The sequence below is a fragment of the Lissotriton vulgaris genome, chromosome 1_1, assembly GCF_964263255.1.
Source record: "Lissotriton vulgaris chromosome 1_1, aLisVul1.2, whole genome shotgun sequence".
Classification (NCBI taxonomy): Eukaryota; Metazoa; Chordata; class Amphibia; order Caudata; family Salamandridae; genus Lissotriton; species Lissotriton vulgaris.
The window spans coordinates 267144350-267160312 of record NC_141685.1 but is presented as its reverse complement, the minus strand read 5'-3'; the positions used below and the strand labels follow the sequence as shown (position 1 = coordinate 267160312).

General features: G+C 48.8%; 1 protein-coding gene across 1 annotated transcript in view; it reads left to right on the top strand.

The window, feature by feature from the left end:
* The window catches only part of EIF2B3 (eukaryotic translation initiation factor 2B subunit gamma), a 479361-nt gene that overhangs the window by 270703 nt on the left and 192695 nt on the right, over window positions 1-15963 (top strand). Inside the window, exon 6 of the mRNA XM_086952297.1 lies at window positions 14809-14898. Within this exon, the coding sequence (XP_086808423.1) occupies window positions 14809-14898 (90 nt within the window). The remainder of the gene's footprint in view (window positions 1-14808; window positions 14899-15963) is intronic.

The window sequence follows — 15963 nt, the reverse complement described above, 5'->3', positions numbered from 1 at the left end:
AACTTTTCACATCTGTCTACGATCCGTCTCCTTTGGATCAGTAGTAAAATAGAAAGGCAAGGAACTTCTACACTGACTTGGTTCAACAGGACAGTCATGGAGGGTTTAGGATCAACAAGGTCATGAAAAATTCAAGCACTGTGACCAGATTTGTGTGACGAGATAATATAAATAAAAATCAGGGACTCCAAATCCCCCTTGGTCATATGGCATGACTAGGGTACCCCAACCTATACGTGGCTGTTTCCCTGCCCATATGAGTTGTAAGTAAAGTCCATAAAAATCATTCTTCTCATCGAGAATAGATGCAGTGGGAAATACCAATAAAGAGATTTTCAAAATAATAAAGGAATTTACTTCCCCGAAGGCAATAACCAGGACCTTTTCCCCTTCTGCACTTTGGGTGGATCATATAGCCACTTTCTTTGCTGAGAAAATCCGAGAAATTCAGGACACCTTTTCTACCTCCGCTGGGGTAGACAATATGGAAAGGGACCCGTCTCATCCTCCCTCTTGTTTCGTTGCTCCTCTCCTTACAGAGTTCCCTCCTCTGCCGCTGGCGACTTCATTAAACATTCTGAAGAACCTGAAATCAGGTGCCCCATCTGATCCCTGCTCTGCGTCTGTCTATCTTGGCAGCTATAGCTATAGCTATGCCTATAAATTCTTAAGTGAATCCGGTACTGAACTCATCCTTGCAGCAGGGGTGTGTTCCCGGTAACTGGAAGGAAGCACATATACTTCCCCTTCTAAAAAAAAAACTAACATGGATCTTGAGACGCCTGCTAATTATAGGCCCATATCTCTCCTGCCTGCCTTCTCCAAAGTATTGGAAAAATATGTTAATTCAGTTTCCTCTGCCTTTTTAGAGACAAACAATGTTTAGCACCTGAGTCAATCAGGGTTTCGTCCAAACTTTAGCACCGAAACGGCACTCCTGGAAATTTCAGAGTCCATTAAGGCCATTTTAGATAGAGGCGGAAAGGCTATGTTGATATTGCTGGATCTCTACAGCCTTTGATACCGTCCTTTATAGCAGACTCCTATTGAGACTCCAGGAGTCTTGCTTTGAAGGGACGGTACTCAAATGGTTTGCCTCTTTTTTGTCAGGGCGCAAACAGACTATCTGCCCCCCCCCCCCCCTTCTCTGCACTCATTCCCCCTTTGGAGGTGGGGGTTCCTCAGGGTTCAGTCCTCGGCCCTACTTTATTCAATCTGTACATGTCTCCCCTGGCGAGCTTAGTCGAGTCGCATGGGGCTAAAATAGTATCGTATTCCGATGATACTCAATTACTTTTTACATGCGACAAAGATTCAGAGTTTGAGGGAGAAGCTATTAAGACCTGTCTTTGGGCAGTGTTTTCTTGGTTTCAACAGAATGAACTTAAATGTAATCCCAACAAGTCTGAAGTCATTTTCTTTGGTGGCCCATCGAACAACATGTGGTAGAGTTGGTGGCCTCAGGATATGCACCCTCCAGCTAACGCGGTATTGTCCGTAAAAAATCTAGGTGTAAAACTGGACAACTTTTTGTGAATGTGGCCGGTCAGTGTTTTGGCTTCCTGAAAATGCTTAAACAATTTTTGCCTCTACTTCAGATCCCACACAGGAAAACTGTGGTCCAGGCCCTGATTGGCTCTAGGCTGGATTATGTAAATATACTGTATCTTGGCCTCCCAGAATACCTACTCACCTGCCTTCAGGTGGTGCAAAATGCGGCAGCCAGAGCTATTCTTTTACTTGGCCCGAGGAACAGGATGGCGGAACATCTGAGCTCTCTTCACTGGTTACCGATCCGCACGCAGATACAGTTTAAGGCCCTCGTTCTGGCTTTTAAGACTTTGCAAGGTTCTGGGGGCCCTTCAATTCTACTACCCTCAACGGGCTCTTCTATCCCCCTTATTGGCGTTAGTGTGCACTCCGGTGGTCAAGTGCTCCCGAATAGGAGGACGCTCTTTTCAGTTCCAAGTGGCTAAGCTATGGAACAATCTACCACCTGCTCTGAGACTTTTACAGGATCTGCTCCCTTTCCGGAAGGCTCTCAAGACATGGTTATTCCAGCAATAACTGAGCTTTTTGCTTCCCATTTTTCTTTTTCCCCTTTTCTTGCTAGTCTTCATTCACCTAGCGCCGGGACACTCAGTAGAGTAGCTGTGCGCTTTATAAAACCCGAATTAACGTAACAAAAGATAGTGTATTGAAAAATTTTGTGGTGAGTGCAATGGGAATGTTTAAAAACAGCAAATATGGCACGCAGATTTACTGCAGTGGAGCGGCCGGGGACAAATCCTGGCTGAAAGGGGCATATGATTTTATCAACTAATAGTAAGATGCGGGTAGCTAGAACTTTGGCCAAGATTTTGTAGTCTTGGTTAAGTAGCGATAGTGGCCTATAGGATGTGCAACTGAGGGGTGTTTTACCAGGCTTGAGCAGGAGTGTAACTATAGCTTCCTGCATTGTGGGAGAGAGATCCCTTGTACAGGGCCTCATCATACACTTCCAGCAGATGGGGGGGCTAGTACAACCTGATATGCGTTGTAAAATTCTCCCGTTAGGCCATCCGAGCCAGGGGCTCGATTTCCGGCGAGGTCCCTGATTGCTTGTTTCATTTCGTCTTCATCTATTGGGGTGGCAAAGAATTGCATTGCCCCTTCGCTATCCACACCATGGCCACTTCCTGCAGATAATCTGCAAGAGCCTGTCCAACAGGGGGATAGTGTTTTTTGTATAAGGGAGTAAGGTAGAAAGGCGGCAGTTATTTCGTTCCCCAGTGTCAGAGTGACATCATTGTCCACATCTAGTTGCGTAATGTATGCTGATTAGTATTGAGGGTCAAGTAATCTAGCGAGTGTTCTGTCAGGTCTCTCCCGCTCTCCGTATGTTCGAGCCTTAGCATATCTGTCCAGATATTTTACTTTGGAAGTCGCTAGGTCAGTGAACTCAGTCAGTAATGTCGTTCGGTCATGCAGTGTTAGGGGGGAAGCGGTCGCGTGTGCAGTTGTATCTATGTCTCTAAGTTTCTCTTTCACAACTTCTAGATCTCTGCGTATGGAACGTAGCACCTTGGCATGTTTGGATATACATACCCCTCTTAAATAAGCCTTAAAGGTGTCCCACAGTGTAGATTGTAGAGTCACTGTGCCCTCGTTTAACTGAAAGAATTCCCGAATGGCCTTTCCCACTTCAGCATGGAAAACCAAGCCTAACAGGGCTTCTTTTGGGAATCTCCACAGATTGTGTGGTTGCGGTATCATGGACAGTTCCATCACGAGAAGAACTGGAGAGTGGTCTGATAGCGTGCGAAGCAAATAATCGATTGTCTGCACTGCCAGTAGGAATCTGGGTGTAAGGTGCCAATGGTCTATTCGCGACCAGGAAGCATGTGGGGCTGAATAGAAGGAATAGTTTTGGTCAGTTGGGTGTTGAGCCCTCCAGGGATCTGTCAGTAGTTCGGAATCTAGTAGCGAGGTGAGGCCCTGCAGCGCATGTGGTTTCTTAATGTGGCCCGATCCTGTTGTATCCGCCGTGGGATCTAGAGTAAGATTAAAGTCACCACCCCCAGTAGTATGTTATCAACATTAACCCTGGGCGTAGTTTGTGTAGTAGCACTACACGTAGCTGCATGTAGTATACTTTGAACTACACGTAGTACACAAAGTTGTGTAGTGCGTAACTGATGGCACTTTGTACTTGTCTGCACAGTGCAATATTTGCAAATGGCATCATGCACAGTGCCAAAATAAGTATCTCTATCTTTATATGCTAAAAAGCATACAGTACTTTCACAAAAGTGAAACTGAAAAATTAGCAAGCAGTGAGAGAGGTGATGATTTGGGGATCCTCCCTAACCTAGGGAGAGAACCAAACAGATGCCTTGAAAACAAAAAGCACATCTTATTGAACGATTCAGTGGTGGTCCAATCCTCTTAGGGACACCCCCAGCACAGTTATTGGCAAAAAAATTCCAACCAAAGGCCCTGCAAAGTATTATGGGACAAGATTAGCAGTTGGCAGTGAATATTATTGTATCCAATATCAAAATAATTCTACAAAGAGCTGCAGTTCAACTAGTTGTTACTAGATGTCCCTCACAAGTCAAATGCAAATGAATTGAAATTATTCTTACATCAAGCTGCAGTTCCACTAGTCGTTACTAGATGTCCCTCACGAGTCAAATGCAAAAGCTTCATGAAAGGGTCTTCTTCACAGCTGAATAAATGGAGCACCCAAGAGACGTGTGTTCCAGCCGTATTTGTACAACCATGCGCTCTGAAGCAGAGTGCTCCGCAATCATTGAAGTGGCAAGCCCAGGGAAGAAAGGGAAGTGTTGGCTCACTTGGGTCAGAGTTCGGCCACACTTGAGTGGGGTAACTTCTATAAGGAAAAGAGTAAGAAAACGTCTACCGGGCTCTGCTAAAGGAATATGAGGAACAGGAGCGCAGGGAAGGTAGGAATCCAAAGATACAAGCCTCAGCTTTTATAAGGGGTCATACAGATGCAGTTGTTGGAAATTCCGTGCTTGGAAGGCGGTCAGGATTCAAGAAGCTGTTGAGGATCCGCGCCTGGAGCACAGTCAATATTCAAGAAGTTGCAGAGGATCCGCGCTGGGAACGCGGTCAGGATTCAAGAAGTTGCAGAGGATCTAGAAACAAAGTAACAGATCAGTCGGTGTCTTGATGAGCAAAAGGGGCAGTCACAGAACCGGAACAGTAAGCCAAGCAAAGGCTTGTTCCGGACACGTCACTATAAACAGTAAAGGGGAAATGCAACAAGAGATACACCGTGTTTGTATCAGCTTTGAAGAGTAAGGGATCGTCTGAAAAGGCCAGACTTTATCAGAAATGACATGCACCACCACAATCCTGTCCCCAGTCCCAAGATACTGTACAAGAGGCCTGAGCCCTGACAATCAATCAATCAATCAGAACACTTGTAAAGTGCACTACTTACCCATGAGGGTTTCAAGGCGCTGAGGGGGTGGGGGGTGTTGCTACTGCTTGAATAGCTAGATCTTGAGGAGTCTTCTGAAGGTTAACAGGTCCTGGGTCTGCGTAGGAGGATGGGGAGGGTGTTCCAGGTTTTGGCGGCGAGGTGGGAAAACGATCTGCCGCCGGAAGTTGCTCTTCAGATACGGTGGACTGTGGCGAGGGCGAGGTCGGCGGAGCTGGCGGTTGGGGGTGTAGAAGCTGAGTTGTCTGTTGAGGTATGCTGTTTCGGTGTTGTGGAGTGCCTTGTGTGCATGGGTGAGGAGCTTGAAGGTGATCCTCTTGTTGGGGAGCCAGTGCAGGTCTCTCAGGTGGGGTGTGATGTGGCTGCGGTGAGGGATGTAGAGGATCAGGCGTGCAGAGGTGTTTTGAATGCGTTGAAGTAGTTTCAGGAGTTTGGCCGAGGCTCTTGCGTAGAGGGCGTTTCCGTAGTCCAGCCTGCTGCTGACGAGGGCCTGGGTTACCGTTCTTGTTTGGGTGGGAATCCACCTGTAGATCTTGCGGAGCATGCAGTGGGTGTTGAAGCAGGAGGACGAGAAGATGTTGACCTGCTTTGTCATGGAGAGAGTAGAGTTGAGGATGAACCCTAGGTTGCGTGCATGGTCGGTGGGTGTTGGAGCTGTTCCCAGTGCTTTCGGCCACCAGGAGTCGTTCCAGGCAGAGGGGGTGGAGTCCAGGATGAGGACTTCAGTCTTGTCCGAGTTTAGCTTCAGTCGGCTGTTCTTCATCCACTCGGCGACGGCTTTCATTCTTTCTTGGAGGTTGGTTTTGGCGGTGAGGGGGTCTTTGGTGAGGAAGAGGATCAGCTGGGTGTCGTCGGCATAGGAGATGATGTTGAGGTCATGCAGTCGGGCGATGTGGGCGAGCGGTGCCCTGTAGATGTTGAACAATGTCGGGATGAGCCCTGGGGTACGCCACAGATGATCTTGGTGGCTTGGGAGCGGAAAGGGGGGAGGCAGACGCTCTGGGTTCTGCCAGAGTGAAAAGAGGTGGTACAGTCCGGAGCCTTGTCTTGGATCCCAGCGTCGTGGAGGCATGTGCGTAGGGTGCGGTGGCAGACAGTGTCGAAGGCGGCTGATAGGCCCAGGGGGATGAGGGCCACGGTTTCTCTGAAGTCCAGCAGGGCACTGATATCATCGGTGGCGGCGATGAGGCAGTTTCGGTGCTGTGGTTGCTGCGGAACCCAGACTGGGATGGGTCCAGGATGCTGTTCTCCTCGAGGTAGTGGGTCAGTTGTCTGTTGACGGTCTTCCCGATGACATACGCCTAGAACGGGAGCAGGGAGATGGACAGGAAGTTCTTGGGGTCAGCCTTGGGTTTTTAGAGTAAGGCGTTGATCTCTGGGCGCTTCCAGCTCTCCGGGAAGGTTGCGGTCACGAAGGAGATGTTGATGGCTTTCTAGAGAGGGGGTGCGATGGTGGTGCTGGCTTTGTTGAAAATGTGGTGTGGGCATGGGTCTGACGGAGATCCGGAGTGGATGGTGTTCATGAATTTGATGGTGTCTCGTTGTTTATGTTGGTCCAGGAGAGAAGGGGGTCGGTGCGGATGGTGGCCGTGGGGACGGAGGTCTCAGTGGTTGTCGGGGCAGTCGTGCCATTGAAGCGGTCATGCATGTCTGCGATCTTGCAATGGAAGGTGGTGGCAAGTGAGTCGCACAGGTCTTGCGAAGGTGGGATGTCGTTGGTGTCAGAGCTGGGGTTGGAGAGTACATTCATGATGTTGAAGAGCTCTTTGCTGTTATGTGCGTTGTTGTCTAGGCGATCTTTGAAGGAGGATCTTTTGGCGTATCTGATGAGGTGATGGTGTTGTGCAGGTGACGTTCTTGTGGGCTGCGTAGCTTACCGGTGTCTGTTCACAGTGCCATTTCTTCTCTAGCTTACGGCAGGTTTGCTTGGAGGCCTGGAGGTCTTCGGTGAACCAGCTGGCTTTCTTGCTGGTGTGTCTGTTTGAGAGTTTCTTGATCGGGGCGAGGGTGTTGGCGCAGTCGTCGATCCATTGTCTGAGGTTGCGGGGGCAGTTTCGGAGTCGGCGGGTGGGCTCCGGTCGAAGGTGGTGATAGCTGGTCTTCGGTGACTTTGCTCCAGCAGCGGAGGGGGATCTGTTGGGTGCGGTGGTGCATGGTGAGTTTCCGGAAGGTGAAGCGGATGCAGCGATGGTCGGTTCAGTGGAGTTCGGTGGTGTGGTTGAAGGAGACGTGGGAGCTTGCAGAGAAGATGGGGTCAAGAGTGGGGCCAGCGGAGTGGGTGGGTGTGGTGACGAGTTGTCTGAGTCTGAGGTTGGCGAGGTTGTCTATCAGGGTGGTGGAGTTGCGGTCGTTGTTGTTCTAGGGATTTAAGTTCAGTTCCCCGAGAAGGATGTAGTCTGTGGAGGCGAGGGCGTATGTACCGGCGAAGTCGGCGATGGAATTGATGAACTGTGGTCGGGCCCGGGGGGGTCTTTAGACGAGGGTTCCTCTGACGGTGCTGTAGGGGTCAGTGTGGATCTGGAAGTGCAGGTGTTCAGCGGTGCTGAGGGTGTCGTTGATGTTGGTTGAGGCTCTGAGACTGTTCCTGTGGACAATGACGATTCCTCCTTCTACTCCGTTAGTGCGGTCCCTGCGGTTGATCTTGTAGCCGTTAGGGATGGCTATGGCGATGTCGGGTGCCGAGGAGGGGCTCAGCCAGGTCTCCGTCAAGAAGGCGACGTCTGGGGAGGTTGAGTCGAGTAGGTTCCAGAGTTCAACGGCGTGTTTGCGAGCAGAGCCGGTGTTGAGAATGATGCATCTGAGGTAGTTGGGTTCTTCCCCGGTGGGTGGATTTGCAGATCGGATGCTGGTGAAGCTGCAGTTCCGGCAGTAGAAGGGTCCTTGTGTGCGTTTCGGAGAGGCCAGGAAGCAGGTGTGTGATCATCCAATATTGAGTGCATGGAAGGTGCTGGCATTGTAGCGGCGCCGAGTGTCGTGGCGTTCGCCGGGGCTAGGGGTTCTGGTGCTGGCACGGTCCAGGCGGGGACGGGCGCAGACAGGCTTGCCTTAGGCGCGCCAGTGGAGCGCCCGCACAGCAGCCACGCAGCGGCCGCAATAAGAAGGGGACGTGGGAGGGAGGAGCAGCTGGGCGGTGGGAGTGGATGAATTGGAGAGTGGGTGGGCGGGGCCGCAGGGGACACACCGGCAGGAAAACAGGACGGCGGGAGAACGGGTGTTAGGAACGGCGAGGGGTACAGAAGGCAAAAAGGGCAACAAGATAAAAGGGTACAGTAATGGCACAAGAGGGAAGGAGAAATAACACAATAATAACCAGTAAAGCAAATTACAGAGAACACTAAGGCAAAAGGACAAAAAAGGCAGAAGGGCACAGTAATGGTACATGAGGGAAGGAGAAATAAAAAAACAAGATAATACAATAAAACTAGTGAAGCAAATTAAAGAGAACACAGGCAAGAGCAAACCTTTGGCCTACCACTGGCCACCAGGGATGAGGCACAGGTGGTAGCCTACGGGTGGAGGAGGGCCTTGAACTTCGTCAGCAGCAGCGGCAGCTGGGCTGCGGTCACGGGCACACAGGTGGTGCTGTGCGGCGTGGGGAGCGACCTGCCTAAAAAGGGTCACGGGTTGCTCTCCTCACCGCGCAGGGGCCGCCATAAGAAGGGGAGGTGGGAGGGAGGAGCAGCTGGGAGGTGGGAGTGGACGAATGGGAGAGTCGGGGCGGGCCGCAGGGGACGCAGCGGAGGGAAAACGGGACGGCGGGAGAACGGGTGTGAGAAATGGCGAGGGGTACAGAAGGCAAAAAGGGCAACCAGGTAAAAGGACACCGTACTGGCACAAGAGGGAAGGAGAAATAAAATAAAAACTAGTAAGCAAATTGCAGAGAACAGGAAGGCAAAAGGGCAAAAAAGGCAGAAGGGCACAGTAATGGCACAGGAGGGAAGGAGAAATAAAAAAATAATACAATAAAACTAGTGATCAAATTAAAGAGAACACAAGCAAGAGCAAACCTTTGGCCTACCACTGGCCACCAGGGATGAGGCGCAGGTGGTAGCCTGCGAGGAGGGCCTCGAACTTCGTCAGCAGCAGCGGCAGCTGGGCTGCGGTCACGGGCACACAGGTGGTGCTCTGCAGCGTGGGGAGCGACCTGCCTAAAAAGGGTCAAGGGTCGCTCTCCTCACCGCGCAGTGGCCGCATAAGAAGGGGAGGTGGGAGGGAGGAGCAGGTGGGAGTGGAGGAATGGGAGAGCGCGGGCCGGGCCCCAGGAGACACAGCGGCGGGAAAACGGGTGTGCGGAACGGCGAAGGTTAAAGAACGCAAAAAGGGCAACAAGGTAAAAGGACACAGTAATGGCACAAGAGGGAAGGAGAAATAACAAAATGATACAATAAAAACTAGTAAAGCAAATTACTCGGAACACAAAGGCAAAAGGGCAAAAAAGGCAGAAGGGCCCAGTAATGGCACAGGAGGGAAGGAGAAATGACAAGATAATACAATAAAACTAGTGAAGCAAATGAAAGAGAACACGAACAAGAGCAAACCTTTGGCCTACCACTGGCCACCAGGCATGAGGCGCAGGTGGGAGCCTGCGTGTGGAGGAGGGCCTCGAACTTCAGCGGCAGCTGAGCTGAGGTCACGGGCACACAGGTGGTGCTGTGCGGCGTGTGGAGCGACCTGCCTAAAAAGGGTCAAGGTTTGCACTAGCATTGTCAGAAGGCATGCCTAGATGAGATCAACTGGGTTTTCTGGAGACGTGAAGCATCCCTAGTGGACATGCCGCTTGATAGCTCAGGCTGCTTGGAGAAAAGGTGGATTCAGCGATTAAATGAATCAAGGACACCCATGCCACAGCACAGTCCATGGAACTATTGATACCAGCTGAATAATTTCTCCACCGATATAGAAAATCCAGAGGCTACTCCACAGAGCTATTTTGCAGACAATAACCTTTCCACCCTGCCCTGCAACAGGCTGTAGACGTGGCACCAGTAGAAGCCATGCAAACCAGCAGGGGCAGCAATCCCCAAACGTATCCTCCCATACTGCGGCTGCTACCAGGCCACTTTATTTTACTCTCTCAGACTCATGCATGGCCAGTAAGAGCCAGAATATGTCATTTCGACATGAGACAGCTAGGTCTTCAAACGTGTTACAAGGGGCTGCGCCCTACTCTCCTTCTCTTCCTGACCCCAACTGTCTCTGGTGGGACTTTCGGAGGAGCACTTTGCAATCCTGATGCCGGAGGTCCACCTTCTGCTGTCCAAGGGTGCCATCGAGCAAAAAGATTCATGCATGCTGCTTATGGTACCTCCTCGTTCCAAAGATCCTCCACCAACTGAATGACTTTCTGAGGAAGGACAGGTTGAAAACACTCCCTCTGACTCGGATCCTATCAGCCTGTCCACAGGAGTCTGGAAGGCGTCCTTGGACTTAACATCATGTGTACAGGCCGCCATGCAGCCTGAAGCCATTCATTACCTACGGTTGAAGGTAGGTTCGTAACTCTTTCCATGTACTGTGCTCCCCTTCAGTCCCTCTGGAGTTTACAAAAGTGATGGTAGAGATCGCTGCCCATCTCCAGAGGACAGGAGGACATGTGTTCCCGCACCTCGATGGGTATGTGAAGAATGCAGGCTTATTGTCGAAGGTCGATGGGCAAACTCCTGTCGTCATTGCGTTCCACCATCAATGAACTGAAGTCGCACCTGAACCCCTCGAGAGACTTCCATTCATTGGTGGCGTTCTGGACGCAGTGGCGTTCAAGGTTTTTCTTCCGCAGTGGAGTGTATGAGACATTCAGGCTTTTCACAGGGCTCAGGCAATACGGGGAAGGTTGCAAACATCTCTACTTTAGCTTAGGCCTCTGCTAAGGGAAGATCTAGGTAAATGAAGTGGAAAATGTTTTTATTCTTCCCATTTTCAGAACTTTCCCAACAGCTGAGAAGCATATAAAATCTGCTTCGTTTAATTTTAAAACAAGATATTGTATTTTGTGGTTTGTGTTTCAGCCCTGAATTTCTGTAAATTCGGATGAATTAAAAAAAATTGTGCTGCAAGTCCACAAGCAAAAAAAAACCTACAAAAACGAAGCAGGGGAGGACCCTGCATGAGAAGAGGGGCAGGCCTCGAGGCGTGCTGTGCCCTCAGAGGGACAGGATCAGCGCTCGGCCACTGCATTGTTCCCCACACTGTTTATTGCGGCTTGGCCAGGCTTCTGGGCGTGGGGCCCGTCGAGTAAACGCGGTCTCCGCGCTGTATCATTATATTTTACATTCCATTCTGTTCGCCCAGAATACTTTCCCCTCGTGCTGAGTGGGCAGGGACCACCCAGTGGTTGAGGTCAGTGCTGGGCCTCTGCCAGTCAGTATGGACTTCTCGCTTCCACGCGCGTCTCTGCACAGCTTCACACTCGCCCCCTGCATGGCCAGGGTGGTAGAGCCAGGGGGCAGTGCAGCAGGTGCAGTGGCACCGGGCCGGAGGGGCCCACAGGTATGTATAGGAGGGCCAGGGGGGCTGGTTTCCTTGCTTTCGTTAGTGCAGGTAACTGCCTGGACCTGACTTGGCCGCAGGGGGCGTCTCAGCCAGACATGCCTGGCCGAATGTCCACCTCGAGGTCCAGAGAGCAGTGTCAGCCTTCTGGCATTGTCTTTCTCCTTGCCTCTTTCAAGAGGTAATCTGTGGTTAGTCAAAATAAGACTACAACATTTTTTTTTGAGAATTGTTACCAGAAGCTCTGAAAATCGACTTTGAAGTTCTATGGACCAGTGGTATTAACATTAGGAATACCAATGTTCTAAATGCGATTATCTCCGAATCGCAATTAGAAACTCTGTGTTCCTAATGTTTGAAACTTTTTATTTCCAAATAGTGGTTCCTGGTAGGTCACACATCTTCCTACCTCATGAATATTAATAAGGTAGGTCGCAATATGCGACCCATTAGGAATCGCTCTCATCTCGGAGATGATGGAGTCTGCAGACTACCATTTCTGTGATTGCTTGTTAATAAAGCAATTTTTTTTTTCAGATGCAGCCTGTTTTTGCTGAGGGGACCTTTTCCCATTTATGATTGGGTTTCCACCACTTTTAAACTGGTGGTAAAGTATTACTGCTTTGTGACCGGAATTTCGTTGCAAAACAGTAATACATTCCTTACTCATTCGGTATTTGGAAGGGATGCCCTAAACATGCACCTTCCAAATACCGAATCGCAAATTCAAATTGCGCTTCAGTAACAAGTTACTGAATTGCATTTTGTAAATGTTGTACATTTGAAAAAGCATTTTTGCGAATCAGGCTGGTTGAAATGCTTGAACATTTGGCCGTACATACCTTCACTCCCAGTTGTCACCAAAACAGCTTTCGCAGGGCTGTAAGAGATATTTTTCATACAAAGGTGCATTCATTTGGTGTATCCTTTCCTTCATGGGTGTTGGTCATTCATCCATTGTGGAAAATATAGCAAGCATAGCGTACACAGGTTTTAACCACAAACAGCGCATCCTGCTTAAGGGGAAATGCTCGAAGAAGTTAAAAAATGCTACACCTTATCAACAAGTGCAGCAACACATGTTCATGGGCAAAACACTGAAAACAGGGAAGTCTTCAAGTTATGCATAATCAAAAATCAAAGGCACACGAAATTGAAAGCACACTAAAAATTCAAGGCACAATCAAAAGCTTGCTCAAAATCAGAGGAAAGGCTAAAAAAAAGGTACACACACAATCCAAACCACACTGAAAATCCACAGCACACTCCAAACCCAAGGCACACTCAAAATCAAAGGCACCTTCAAAATCACAGGCACACTCAAAATTACACTCGAAATCCAAAGTCCTCTCAAAATCTAAAGCAAGCTCAAAATCCAAAGCACACTCAAAATCAAAATCCAAAGCACACTTAAAATCAAAGGCACCCTCAAAATCCAAAGGCACCCTCAAAATCCAAAGGCACCCTCAAAATCCAAAGGCACCCTCAAAATCCAAAGGCACTCTCAAAATCCAAAGGCACCCTCAAAATCGAGAGCATACTCAAAATCCAGAGCATACTCAAAATCCAGAGCATACTCAAAATCCAAAGCACACTCAAAATCCAAAGCACACTCAAAATCCAAAGGTCACTCATAATCTAAAGCAACTCAAAATCCAAAGAACACTCAAAATAGGATAGAAATGTATCAAGCACTCTAATATCCGCGGGTGTCAAGGCGCTAGGCAGACAGAGAGGGGAAGGGAGGCACAGATCAGCCAACTATGTTGAGAAAAGCCATGTTTTCAGCAACTTTCTAAACACCAGAAAGGATTCCACATTGGAGACAGCGGGGGGGAAGGGTGTTCCAGAGCTTGGCAGCCACCACAGAGAAGTAGCGTCTGCCCCATCTGACCATGCAAAATTTAAGAGAGATCAGTTTTTTTTCTGGGGGAGGATCTCAGGGTCCAGTACTCTCAAAATCCAAGGCAAACTCAAAATCTAATGCACACAAAATCTAAGGCACTCTCAAAATCCAAGGCACACTCGAAACCCAAGGCACACTCGAAACCCAAGGCACACTCGAAACCCAAGGCACACTCGAAACCCAAGGCACACTCGAAACCCAAGGCACACTCGAAACCCAAGGCACACTCAAAATCCGAAGCACACTCAAAATCGGAAGCACACTCAAAATCGGAAGCACACTCAAAATCCGAAGCACACTCAAAATTTAAGGTACACCCAAAATCCAATGTTCACCCAAAACCCAAAGCACACTCAAAAGCAAAGCACACACAAGGTCAGAGGCACGCTCATAATTCATTTGGTTAGAATTTCATTTTGTTCAGATATAATGGTTTTTAACAGGATTAGTGAAAAAACGAACATTGAGAGGGGTATTAGTTAAAAAAAAAAAGACATAAGCTCGTATGGGTTAGTGTTGCACTTAAGGAAATTGTCTAAAGGGAGAGGTTTACCACTGAGTAAAAGTTAGGGTTAGTGCTGTGATTGAGGAAAAGGTCTAGTTCTGTGTTGTTCGGATCAGGGCGAGTGATAAGAGTTAGATTTCTGGTTATGGTTAGGTCATCTAGAGACGTTTATTTGAGAGTCAAACACAGCATGCGCCTGGGTGGGCTGCGGGCAAGAGAGCGGGGTCTCACCCCCTGGAAAGGTAGGCATCCCACCATCTGACTGACCAACTTACTGATTTGTTTAACTGAACAGTTCAGTGAATAACAGTAACAGTTCGACTAGAAAATGTGTACACAGCTACATCAGGGTACTTGTATCTGTGTCCGTTTGGGTGGCAACATTTAGAAAGATGGCAGGTAGGATTGATGGTAAGTGCCCACAGTACCATCCTGACCTACCCTGTCCCTGGGGTCCTTCCCTGTGCTTGCAAATAGCCACATATCAGTAAAAAGGCAAGCCTTGATGGTGATCGTGATTAGACCTCCAAACTTAAGAATACTACAATGTTAAAAATCAATACAGTCCACCCCCCCCCCCCCCCCCCCCTCCGCATCAACAATAATGTGGGTCCATAACTTGTATTTTGTTTTATAAAGTGTGGCTGACCATAGCATGACGCCTTTTCATTGACACCCTTATTTGAAGGGTTCCGCTTTTACTTTCTGGGAGAAATAAAGACAAAAGCTGTATTGTGACGCCCTCCTTACTGACTGCCCCAGGAAGTTAATGCATTTCAGGGGTTGGTACTGGGAATGTATAACCTGCCCACCACTTCCATCACTGATCTTATGTCTGGTTTTCAGGAGCCTGGGGCTGGACCCACCACCCCTGTGTCGATGGACGGGCCAGTGGTGGCAGCATTGGGTGAAGACCCTCTAATGTCACGCACTCATTCTTTGTGTTTTCCAACTTTGCAGGCATCCCAGGATCCACATCCGGACTGATCTGGTGGACGCCCACCTGTACTGCCTGAAGAAATACGTGGTGGACTTCCTGGTGGAGAACGGGTGAGTCGGGGAGCAGGTGGGTGGTCAGGGGGTGGCACTTGTTCTGTGCCCCCAGATGGACGGGCTCCACACACTGGTGACATTTTAACGGTATATGTACATTACACTACCTGTTTGAAGGCACTATAAAAACTGTAGATGGTCACTAAGAATTGTATAGTAAAGCACCCCTTAGCTAGTACATCTGTCTCTCTTCCCTTAGCTATCCTCTCATCCGTCAGTCTATCTATCTTCCTCTATCTATAAAGCAAAAGGTTATATGTGGAATGCTTGAATTCATCTCAGCCACCGGTGTTTATTCTGGGACGCCTTCCATTCCTTCGTTTTTAGCTTGTTTGCAACATTAAAGAAAGAGACCGACCAGGCGCAAACCAGTCTTCGTCCCACCTCCAAACAGGATACTCCGGGTCAAACGCATGTCATGACCCTTTTAATCTTCTGAAAGTTCAGTGGAAAGGAGTTATATTTTCTAAAACTACAGCATTGACCATCCTCATGTATTGTATGCTGGTACTTGTATAATGCTTACCCCTCCTGTGTAGGGCGCTGAATTGTCAACAGGGGTAGCAAACTACACTGCCTGGGGTTGTGATAGAAAGTGTTTATATTTGCTTTAGGCCTATTTGGTAAGTGTTTCCATATATTGTGCGTGATGGCCACTGTGCTGCGGTTAGCTGTGTTAAGGGACGCAGCTCTTGGCGTTGTGATGGATGAGGAAGTGTGAGTTACAAGCAAGCTGTGTGTTCATTTGTGATATGCTGGGAGCCCTGTAGATCCCTTTATTGTGTTTTTAGTTTTCTTTTACGTTCTTAATCCGAGTTTCTATGCTGGTTATGTCTGGAGGTTGTCCACTCTGGGATCTAATCGATTCCCAAGAGGTAGCAGGTTTAAAGAAAGCGGGTGGGGGAAGCAGAGAGCTGCCTGGATTAAATGTTACATTCCTACTTTATAAGATTGCCTTTGTGACCTGTCCTGTCAGGAGAATTTGGCGGGATGCACCATGTTATATTCATCAGTTTTATCATTTTAGGATTAAGCTGCTGAGGATTTGTGACTATTTGGGGT